The sequence below is a fragment of the Lissotriton vulgaris genome, chromosome 3_1 (assembly GCF_964263255.1).
Source record: "Lissotriton vulgaris chromosome 3_1, aLisVul1.2, whole genome shotgun sequence".
NCBI classification, from domain to species: Eukaryota; Metazoa; Chordata; class Amphibia; order Caudata; family Salamandridae; genus Lissotriton; species Lissotriton vulgaris.
Genome location: NC_141689.1, coordinates 129,273,340 through 129,285,585, shown reverse-complemented (window position 1 = coordinate 129,285,585; position 12,246 = coordinate 129,273,340). Strand labels below are relative to the sequence as shown.

Genomic DNA, 12,246 nt, shown 5'->3' with positions numbered 1-12,246 from the left:
CTTTGTGTGGTGATGTTCTGTGTGTGTAATGTAAGCACATTCAGTGGGTCTGCCAGGGAGATTGAACAAGATGTGTAGGGCAGGGAGCAGGAGGGAGGAAGCAGGGGGCTGTGCAGCCATGTATTCACCCAGTAAATAAACGTTGAGAATTACCTATAAAGTGTGTGCATTTGTGCTAGGTGTGTGTGTGTGTGTGTATTCTACCTCCAGCCCTCATTAGTCCACAGACCTCCTGCATACAAGCCAGAAGTCAATAAAACCTACATTAGACATCTGGGATCAGTGGATTGTTTCAGGAACTTCTTAATGGCCAATGTAAGAAAACACCATCTGTTTGTAGCTAAGTTTTGATACCAGCCTTCCCCATTTCAACCCCCAGTCATGAAGGCAGTGGCACCAGATGGAGACACACAGTTTCAGTGTACAGTAAAACACACGTCCTTCTGCAGTGGGCTGCAGTCCAGGAGAAAGGCCTACAGACCACACAGACAACATCAGAGGTAGATTTATGTGAGTGCTGCTTTATTTCATGCAGAGAGGACTGAAACAGGAGAAGCAGAAGCTACACACCTTGTACACCTGTTCAGGTAAATAAAGATAGTAAGAGAGAGATTGCTCAGTTAGAAGTGTTAAAACAATGCAGAAGATATGCTGATGATTAAAGTCCCTCTTGCCCCGTGGGACGTGTGGAGTAGCGTGATTGGCAGACACGAGGGAGCCGGCCAATCAGGGCACGCCTCTGAACTCTTATCTCGAGGAAGCGTCCTCACTATTGGTAAGGCTTCAGGGAGCTGGCCGTGTTGTTAAAGCCGATACTGTCATAGTTAGGCAGCTCGTCTCCAGCCAGGGCCACGATTCTGTCGCCCTTGTAGTCTTTATTCTCGTAGAGACACCAGGCTCCATTGGTAACTTTGTGGGAAGAGATTGTGTCATTCATTTGAAACACTTCCAGGTTTGGGGTGGCCGCTGTCATGGTGCGTTCCTCGCCTCTGTAACCTTCCTTCTCATAGACGGTGATTTTTGGATTACTCAGACCGCCCTTCACTACGCGCACTGACGAGATGGCTTCAGAGAATGCATTCAGGTTCTTGTACTCCCCCTCCCGGAAGAGCTCAAACTCATCCTTGAAGCCCCGCCCTTTGAAGACGACGCAGGGGTTTCCGCTCACTTTCATGGACTTGGCCCGCATTAGGAATCCAATGGTTGCTAGATTTGCTTGATCTCCAGTGACAGCATCAGAAACCTCCCCCTGGAAACCGACTTCAGTGTAGAAGTAGATGGTGCTCATGGTGGACCTTTCTGTAAGCGCTTAAAGTCAGCCGACGCTGGTGCTAGGCGCTGTGAGGGTCTCTCAGGTGAAGCACACGCTGGTGTCTCTTAGACGGTGTGACCTCGAAGTCCTGAGGAGAAGCAGCGGCTGGACTCGCAGGCTGTCCTGTAATGGTGAAAAATGTGCATCTGGTTAATATGAAATAAAGGCTACGTTTGATTGACATAAGCTTGGCTCATGAGGAAGGATCTGTTAATCTGCACAGGATCCATTCGAAGCGCTGGCATCGCTGAAATAATGGAGATGAATCTCGTTTCAGTGAATGCATTGTTATTTCTGCTTTGTTCATTTTCTTTTTTTTTTTTGAGTTCAAATCGTTTTTATTGAGCAATAACAAAAATGATAACGGCCATAAGGTATCAGTAGCATTACAATCGTATTGGAGTGACGCCGTAATCAAACATGGATCAGTACATATAAAACAATACATACATACATACAGTAAAGGAAAATAAAGTAAAGGAAAATAAAGTATATTGAAAACAAGAAATTAAACATCAGTCAGGATCTGTAAAAGGGATGAGATGAATGAATAAACAAGATAAACAAAATAATATACCATCATTGCAGTCTTACGGTTGTACACAGTTCCGTAGAGCCCTCCATCCAGATCTAGCCATATAATACCAGGTATACTTTGTCGACCCTGCACAGTGTGTCTAAGGCTGATAAGCCCATGGGCACATGTTATAACCAGTACAGTTCATGCAGCGAGCACCCCACATTTTACTAAGTTTTGACCTCATTAGTTACTACTTCATGGCGGGTCGAAGGTGAAGGAGGCCTGATCTAAGGAAGACCATAGTTTTTTGTTGGTAACTTGCCATGGTGATGAGTGTAGAGCGGGATTGTCGGTGCCCCTAATGCAGGATAGCCATTCCCTCCAGGCATTGAAAGAGACCTCAGCCGCCGATTTCCAATTGCATAGGACCACCTTGCATGCTAATGTTAGCAAGAGATCCAGGAGCTGGCGGTCATGGTCCCCCTTTAATAGTGGGTCTAAAGCTCCCAGGATAATGTAAATGAATTCCCTTGCAGGGTGTATGCCAAACGTGTGCCCAATGTAGTCAAAGATTTTAGACCAATATGTATGAAGCATGGGGCAATTAAATAACATGTGTGGAAGGTCACCAATACCCGAGGAGCAGTTCCAGCAAGTCGGTGTATCTCGCAGGCCAACCTTAAATAGTCGCTGTGGGGTCCAGAATGCCCTGTTAAGAATCATATACTTGGTCTGTGATAGTATCGGCGAGACCTTATGTGTGAGTGCTGAAGCATGTATCCTGACCCAGTCTATGCTTATGCCAGTGTTGTTTGGGTCTGATTCCCATTTGGCTTCATTGCGCCTCATCGATTTGTTGGGTGTTGGTGCAAGAAGTTTGTATATTTTCGAGACAAAATGTCCAGAGGATTGAAAGTGAGGGAGCATAGATTTTAGCCAAGGCGTCGCTAGCTTGAATGTTCTAGTGGATAGGGCGGACTTTAGCTTCAGGAACGCGTAAAAGTCAATCGGTAATAGGGAGTATCTAGCCTGCAGAGTCGAGAATGGCAGTGGCATGTTATTTTCGTGGAGATCTGCAACCACATTAATACCTTTATCAGACCAGTGGTCCCATATGACGGGCGATCTGCCGATTTTAATTGACGGGTTACGCCATAAAGATGCAGAAGATGAATTATGGATTTGCAGACCAGTGTTGTGAACGCAATCTATCCGCAAAAGAGCTCTCTTGGTATTGAGCATGATGTATTTAGAAGCCATAAGGTGTGAGAGGTCCATTGTAAGCACAGCAGAGAGCGGGGCCTTGCCGATAATGGATTTCTCAATATCAATCCATAAGGGCGTTTAAGTAGGGTCTTCGATAAACCAGGAAGCTCCCTGCTTACAGAGAAAGGCGGTTTGGTAGTTTCTGAAATTTGGTAAACCTAAGCCCCCTTTAAGCTTTGGCAGTTGCAGTTTCTTCATGGCAATTCTCGGTTTCTTCCCTTTCCACAGGAAGTCCGTGAGCGACTTCGCAACTTTATGTAGAAAGTCCTCCGTGAAGGTCATGGGGAGCATACATGCCATGTAATTTACCAAGGGACTGATCATGCTTTGTTCATTTTCTGAACAAGGTGTGCTCATTACCAAAGTTAAGACAATAATTCTTTCAAAGCAGGTTAAGGGCTTAAGCCTGGAGGAAACCCCTTACAGGTCCTCGAAAAAACCCTTCATCACACATTCGGAAAAACATTTGTATAGCCATTTTTTTCTACAGCCCATTTTCTGTTTTCTGTTTTAGGGGCAAAGCTGACCCAACTGGGGGGAGCAGTGAAGTGATGGGGCAGGAGGTCGAGAAATTGAACTTTTCTTGGATTGACTCCCAGTAACATTTACTAATGGTGTGCAGTGAGAAACTAATGTACAAAAACACACATCTACATGGGGAATATGCTTTGCACATGCGTGCACTAATGTCTAGGCTAGTGCATGAGAAACTAGGCCGCGTTACACTTTTTGCATTACTTGCTTTTTATAAAAATATTGCTGCTTGCATATTAATGCCCTTGGTAGGATAACATTGTATAGTGCAAAGGTGGGTGGTAAGCCGGGAACATTTCGTAAATTAATAAAGTGTGTTTTTATTCATTGTAGTGAGAACACACTGAGCCCACATGTTCTGCATGTAACGCGTGAATGAACAAACGAGTGAATTAAACAGCCGAAATGGAGTTCTGAAAGATAGGAGGGACGAAGGCAAACGTTGCTGTCCGACACGAAGACCTGAACGGCTGCCAAGAGGGAAAAGGCAATACAAAAGGGGATGATGGACGGAGCGTTTGAGCAAATCAAACACTCACCCTCAGTCAACTATTCTGGGTTTAATCCATCACCATTCTTTAGCTCACTCAGCCACCCCAGTTCAGACCAGGGCCGGACTGGGAACAGAAACAGGCCCTGGCACATTGTCAGCCAGCCCCCCCTGAGGTGAGGGGGAGTGCAGCAAAGCAGTGTGCGAGGGCCGGTTTCGGACGATTTTGTTACTGGGGGCCGATATTGCCGACCCCCGGTAACAAAAAAACGACCCCCCAGGGGTCCAAAATCGGCCCCCACCCTAGCGGCCCACCGGGGAAACGCCCGGTGCCCGCTTTGGCCAGTCCGGCCCTGGTTCAAACATGGCCTTATGCAAATCAGTCTGACCATGTGCCTCATGGGAACAGTCGGAAAAGGTGGCCACGACTGAAGGAAATGTGTAAACTTCTTCCGAGGAGACAATGCTGAATGAACAATGAGATTACAATTATTTAGATACATGTATCTTGTAGTCGGAAATACGCAGTCACAAACATGACCAGTACGGTGGGAAAGTAGTAGGACAAAAGAAACAGTGAAAATGTGAATGTGCCCAGGAAGGTGCAATCAAACACCCCCTAAATTGACTAATGAGAAACTGAGGGGCATGTTATCAAGGGCCTTAATTCATGTGTTAGCGACCTTTTCCGGTTGCTAACGCATGAATTAATTATCGGGCGATGAATAACGCTCATGAGATGCAGGGTGGGCGTTCCCACGTCCAACCACATGTAAAATGTGGTTGGAGGTGGGATTGCCTTATTCACAAGGCAGGCCTTGGGAGAAGGAGACCTGCGATATCGCAGGTCTCCCAACGGCTGCTTTTAGTACGTGTTAGGCATTGCTAACATGAGGGGGTGGATCATAAAGGTAAATCCACCCCCCTATATTACCAAGGCACACATTAGCGCGTGAAAACAGCACTTGTTTTCACGCGCTAATGCAACCTATCAACGATTTCACATCGCCTGTTGGCTTTAGCGTTGAGAATACGCTGCTAACAGGCGATGTGAAATCGGCGATAGATTTTTCCAAGTTATCAACTCTGTGCAATATTTTTTGCACAGCGTTGATAATATGCCCCTGAGTTCCTGTAGAAGTTGCAACAACTGTGGGCTGCACATGTAGGTTTTTTGGGTATCACTGGGGTGCTCTGAGGGGTGTGGTGGAGGCAAGGCGCAAGGGGGTACTGACGTGTCCAGAAGCTGAGAGGGTGAGCGTCGCTGTCCGTCGGTTATGCTGAGAGAGGCCTGGCTGCTCCTGTCCTGATCTTATTCCTATTATTTAAACAAGAAGAATCCTACTCAGGGTGTACACCTTAGGGAATGGGGGACACCCAGTGTTTTGTTTAATACCCCTCACACACCAACAGGCCCCTTGGTGTCATGCTTCATCATCGGGGTCTTCGCACCCCGCTAGAGGGATGCGGCGTGCTACGACCAGCGGCTGCGCGGGAGCACTAGAGTGGTTGACTATGTGTGGTGTGTGTTATGTGCTTGTGCTGGGGTATATGGGAGAATGTGAGTGAAGGGTGTGGTGAGGATTAAAAAGACACCTGGCCAGTAGGTTGTAAGAAAAATTTATTCGAAAACTCCGGCTGGTGCTATTAAAATAAGTGCAAGGCGAGGTTAGTAGTCTTGATTATGGACTTTACCTCTGGTGTGCGTCAACATGTTTCGGAACTCAGTGTTCCTTCTTCAGGACGGGTGCACAACTTCCCAACCCTACTCACGTGTGTTTTTTAGTAAAAAAATGTTGTTTACTAAATTTTTAGAAAAAAGTGAAAATTATTTACAGTGAGAGACTAGGCTATAGTGTGCCTACAGCGGTTTGTCGGGATCATGCAGTTGCATGTCTCATTTAGACTGTCATGTTCTGCCTTACGAGCATGTCCAGAAAGCCAGGGTAGGTAGGTGGACTCCTAATAAAGTCCGCCAAAGTAGGCCTCTTTCCTCCCTGCTATACTCCGCTGGTATAGCAGGGAGGAAAGAGGCCTACTTTGGCGGACTTTATTAGGAGTCCACCTACCTACCCTGGCTTTCTGGACATGCTCGTAAGGCAGAACATGACAGTCTAAATGAGACATGCAACTGCATGATCCCGACAAACCGCTGTAGGCACACTATAGCCTAGTCTCTCACTGTAAATAATTTTCACTTTTTTCTAAAAATTTAGTAAACAACATTTTTTTACTAAAAAACACACGTGAGTAGGGTTGGGAAGTTGTGCACCCGTCCTGAAGAAGGAACACTGAGTTCCGAAACATGTTGACGCACACCAGAGGTAAAGTCCATAATCAAGACTACTAACCTCGCCTTGCACTTATTTTAATAGCACCAGCCGGAGTTTTCGAATAAATTTTTCTTACAACCTACTGGCCAGGTGTCTTTTTAATCCTCACCACACCCTTCACTCACATTCTCCCATATACCCCAGCACAAGCACATAACACACACCACACATAGTCAACCACTCTAGTGCTCCCGCGCAGCCGCTGGTCGTAGCACGCCGCATCCCTCTAGCGGGGTGCGAAGACCCCGATGATGAAGCATGACACCAAGGGGCCTGTTGGTGTGTGAGGGGTATTAAACAAAACACTGGGTGTCCCCCATTCCCTAAGGTGTACACCCTGAGTAGGATTCTTCTTGTTTAAATATCAGTGCCCGTGGAGTGAGAATCCTATCTCCATACTCTACCTCCCTCTGTTGATACTTGCTGATCTTATTCCTGTCTGCAGGGCAGGCGCAAAGCTTGTGCCCACCGGGTAATGGGAATGGGCAGGTGACTGCTTGCAATTGCCTGGCACAGTTAGACACTGAACTGTCACAGGGCAGGGAGAGAAGAGCACCACACAAGTGACACAACTCATAATTCTGATCCCTTTGCAAAGATATGGGATCGGAATTCAGCCCAGAACTTGTAAAAAGGGCCCTAGACTACTGGGAAGACGGTAACATGCACCACAAACATAAGATAGACTCTTCTACAGAACGTCATGTAGAATACTGCTGAGTACACGCGGCGTTTCTTATATTGTCTGTGAATTGTGGTGCATTTCATACTGCTGAAACAAAGTGTGTACAATGCTGCGTCAATCTTTACGCCTGCTTCAAGCAGGTGCAGGGTTTTGACGCAGCATGGGCCCAGAAGTGACTGAGTGAAATCTTGTAGATTTCACTCAGCCACTTTTGGGAGGCGTTCCTGGAAAGGAACGCCTCCCCCTGCGATGGTACGCCTCTTCTGGCGCAGGGCTTTACAACGTGACGCATGTGGGAGATGCGTCACGTTGTAAATACCCCGCACCATGGTGCATCTTTTGCGCCGCCGCTGCGTCACAAAAGTGAGGCAACGACGGCGTAAAAGCGGCGCAAAGAGCTTGTAAATCTGCCCCTAAGTATTTCAGTTGTTCAGTTCATTGGTGCCGGTGTACGTTAATATTGTGTATTTTACCACACTATGGGTCAAGGTGAAACCTGAAAGCAGACCTGTGCTTAAAACAGTTTATCTGCACAACCACTGACCTGAACCCATGTGTCCAGTATCATCCACCCTACCAGCGCCACTGATTCCAGCCCCTGCAGCCTCCTGCCTTTCCTCCTGGGTAGCATTAGCATCTTTTAGTCCAGTAGAATTGCCCAGCCTTGCTTGTTGTGTCTGATAATGCTAATCGCAGCCCTGAAAGCCTGGGCCGGCTCTAGGGCGGCGCGATCGGCGCCCCAGGCACTGACTTCAGGGAGGAAAGGGTTTTTTTTTCAAATATATTGTGGCTGTAAAAGCACCTGTGGCAGCTTCTTTTCCTCCAGCAATTTCGAGGCAACAATAAACATGTCAAGATAACTTTGGTGATTAATGGGTCTGCTGGACAGAGATTGGAGTTGTGTCTTGCGGAAGTTTTGACTCATACTAAGGTAGCACAGAGGGTGCAGATGCCTGCTGCAAAGAACGTATGCTATGCAATCACAGAGTGCATATAATGTAAACATTTTGGTAGGTTACTACTTTTGTCACAGAGATACTTTTGTTAATTGCAGTTTATAAGTTACAATTCTAATATATATAGAACAGTGACCTATTAACTGTCATCAAAGAGCTGCAAGCAGACTGTGAGATATAGATCAGAACGTTATGTTTCTTTACCCAGTCTTTCATTATCTTTATGTCGCAAAAAGGAATCATTGGGTAGAAATCATTTCCTATTCATAGCGATAACCCCCAGCCACTGTGTTAGATTTAACATTTTGAGGCCCTCATTTACAACAAAATGACGCAGTGCTCTGCAGCAAGCCATTTTCCTGCGCCGAGCTATGTCATTTTCAAAGCACAGGGATGCTTCATATTTACAACATTATGACACATTCCTGTGCTTTCCCCTGCGCTGGCGCACAATGGCTGCCATGCGCCATCGCAGGCGCCCTTGGATCATGGTGTAAGGGTGCCTGCGTTGCCGGGATGACTATTTTTGTGTATGAAGGGGCTTTTCCTGCACAAAAATGATGGTGTTTTCCTCTTTCCATGCATGCTGCAAAATGAGGAGAAATAAAAGTATTTCTACTTGTTGCGCCTCCTTACGCCTCCCCTGGGGAGGCCGAGGCGTCCGAGGCATTCTCAGGTTTTGTGAAATGTTGTAAATCTGGGAATGCTGCAGAATCCGTATGTGTTGCATGGGAACCCCCACAGCAACTCCCTTGACGCGCCCCTTTCACCAAAGTGATGGGTGAAAATGGGCCGTATTTACAAGACCAATGCACGTTGGCTTTGTGTGACCTTGTAAATATGGACCAGCGCACTGCCTGCCAGTGCGTCAAAAAAGTGAGGCTCCGGTGGCAGAAGGGGCTTGTAAATAAGCGCCTGAGTGTGTGCCTCTCCAGATCAAGCAACCTTAAACTATACTGCCTACCAGTGTGGATGACATATGACTCCTACACCTGTGGTTCTCTGTCTTGTGTAACATTTCCTGTGGACTGATTCCCACACGTATGATTCATTGTCTCTGTGTAATGTGTGTGTGATGTAAAGTGATGCGTAGTGCTCTGACACCCTACACTGACATGAGTGGCGCTAAAAAACAATAAAAATGCATGTGGGAGAGAGTGATTATGGAGACTTGAGGAACACTGTTAAAGGGTGGTAGTGAGGGACATTGGAGGGCACCAACAAACATTTTCACACTGGGCACCACCAGCGCTGAAGCCGGCCCTGCCTAAAGCAGCGTGCATGCCTTGCTTACCGCAGAGCCACCCATTTGCACTCAAAATATGGCACTAAGGCCTCAAAGAATTGGTGGGCACTCCTGCTCGCTTACTCTTTTTATATTGCTTTGTTAACCCAGAAACCAGGTAGGATGTTACTTTGCAGTGTTTTATTTCAAAGGTTATCACATTTTATAAACACATTGCTGTTAGGACTTTACTGTACTCTGTACTGTTTTTCCCCTTTGTTCTGCATCATGAATCCCTGATTTATAATTGACAAAGTGACTCCACCTGTTCCAGAATGTAAATGCCCTTTCCTGCCTACTCTCCAGGTACAGCCTTTGGGTAGTGATCCGCCCAACCCCCAGCAGGGTAGTCTCTGTCGAAGCGCACGCAGGAAGAAGAGAGAGGTTTCTGCATTTGGCTGTGATCAAAAAAGACATAAGATGGACCTCACCTTAAGAGTCCCTTTGGCTTGTACAAAGAGTCTCTGCAGTCCCAAACCCCCCCTGCTATCTACCAACAGCCCCTTGCTAACAAAGTCTTCATTTAATTTGTAATCTTCACTCTTCAGCCACAGGAATTCAGGCAATACGCCTCTGCTCTCTGAGAACGCTGTCCTCACCTTCCATCTTGAGCCTAACTAAATCCAGGGGCATCCAAAATGGATCCCTCTGTTCTTTTATAATTAATACTGTGAGCCCAGCTCGAGGATGAACATCACAAGACATCCGCCGCCAGCATTTGGAGAATCTCTTTCTTACTGTGTGCATTATTTACAAGTGTATTTATGCCACATTGCTACGTCTTGAGGTTACTGCTTCCTTCATTCTCAGTGTAAGGTTCTTGGTGTTTCCCAGTATAGGTACCCAACCATTACTATAGGCTTTCAGTCCATGAACTGATCAGTTGACCTAGCCGGAATGGTGGTCTAGTGGACAGACTACTCCTCTGACTCTAGAGCCCAACATATCAATATCTTCTACTCGTCTGAATCAATGCCCAGGATATCACTATCTTCTACTTGTCTGACTCAATGCCCAGCAAATCACTATCTTCTACTCATGTGACTCTAGTGCCCAACATATCACTATCTTCTACTCGTCTGACTCCAGAGTGCAACATATCACTATCTTCAACTCGTCTGACTCAATGCCCAACATATCACTATCTTCTACTCATCTGACTCTAGTGCCCAACATATCACTATCTTCTACTCGTCTGACTCCAGAGTGCAACATATCACTATCTTCTACTCGTCTGACTCAATGACCAACATATCACTATCTTCTACTTGTCTGACTCAAGGCCCAACATATCACTATCTTCTACTTGTCTGACTCAAGGCCCAACATATCACTATCTTCTACTCATCTGACTCAATGCCCAATATATCACTATCTTCTACTCGTCTGACTCAACACCCAACATATCAGTATCTTCTATTCATCTGACTCTAATGCCCAACATATCACTATCTTCTACTCGTCTAACTCTAGAGCGCAACATATCACTATCTTCTACTCGTCTGACTTAATGACCAACATATCACTATCTTCTACTCATCTGACTCCGGTGCCCAACATATCACTTTCTTCTAATCGTCTGACTCAATACCCAACATCTTCTATTCGTCTGACTCTAGAGCCCAATATATCACTATCTTCTACTCATCTGACTCTGGCGCCCAACATATCACTATCTTCTATTCGTCTGACTCTAGAGCCCAACATATCACTATCTTCTACTCATCTGACTCTAGTGCCCAACATCTCACTATCTTCACATGGAAATTATGCTATTTCTTTCCTCAGTCTTGTGTCTGTCCTTTACACTCCAAAATCCGGCATAAAAAACTGATCTTTAATTAAAATTGTTAAGATTGTCACCTCTCCTTTTTTCTTTCAAATGGCCCATCCTCTGGATGCCTCTTGTCTGTGAGCACAACCTTCTCAAAGTCACATGCATGTTTGCCGTAATCTCTATGATTGTAACTGTGAGCATTGGTCCACAACCCATTACAAAGATCACTTTGAATGTCAAACAGCTGCAACCTTAAAATGACCAGTCACACCTGATGCTCATCTGCTGACCAGACCAACCATCTGCATTAACTCACATACCACCCCCCCCACTAATGCGCCACCTCATTGCGATTAATTTCATCTGCTATAAAGAAACTGGAATGAATGCTTGGAGTTGCCTGGCGTAAAGCAATGCAGCGCCTCATCAGGGGTAGTAAGCGCTATATATACATGCAATTACAATATAATACAGGACCCTGGCTGTCTTTGCTCACCGTCGGATGAAGCAGCAGCTTGGCTCTCAGGCTGTGGTCCTGGCTGTCTCTGGGCACTCTTGGGTGAAGCAGGAGGTGGTCTCTCAGGCTGAGAGCACACTGGCAGTCTTGGTCACTCAGGGAGAACCAACGGGTGTCTCTCTCTGTCCACAACTGGGAGCTTTTATACCCTCTCAGCCCTCTCAGGGCAGGGATGTGGGAGGAGGAGGAGTGGCCACCCATATTCCCACCCACAAACCCTTTGTACTTACCAAGAAAATGAGATCATTTCTTTAGATAATGACGGTGCAGTTTTTTTCAAAGGAAATGTTCACAACCGCTGTCTTTTTTCTGTACTTTTCAGCAGTTTTGTTGAATAAAATACTCACTCAAGGCGCTTTCAGGAAATTGCAGCAGACAAGAGTTTGCATTTCAGATCGAATTGACCCAGTTCTGAGGAATCTTCAAAGTATCGAATGTTGCAGGAGCCTAAATATGAAAAGTGGAAGCATTTACTACCTTCAGGGAGAGAGCTAGCAAGCCATCGAGGGAGTGAAGGGGTGAGCAAGAGAACACGCGAGTAAGTGGGCGAACCGAGCTGTACCTGAACGGC

At 46.1% G+C, this 12,246-nt stretch overlaps 1 protein-coding gene across 1 annotated transcript; it reads right to left on the bottom strand.

Annotated features, from left to right (window-relative positions):
• Nucleotides 1–501: 501 nt before the first annotated feature.
• On the bottom strand, nucleotides 502–11,792 carry LOC147726073 (epidermal differentiation-specific protein-like). The gene is made up of 2 exons (XM_086960186.1): nucleotides 11,655–11,792; nucleotides 502–1,435 (listed from the first exon to the last, which is right to left on the bottom strand). Exon 2 carries the CDS (start codon nucleotides 1,286–1,288, stop codon nucleotides 770–772), a length of 519 nt encoding a protein of 172 aa, XP_086816312.1. The 5' UTR covers nucleotides 1,289–1,435; nucleotides 11,655–11,792; the 3' UTR covers nucleotides 502–769.
• Nucleotides 11,793–12,246: the final 454 nt, after the last annotated feature.

What these genes read in the sequence shown, in the direction of transcription:
- LOC147726073 (XM_086960186.1), bottom strand. Translation starts at nt 1,288, where the DNA reads ATGAGCACCATCTACTTCTACACTGAAGTCGGTTTCCAGGGGGAGGTT.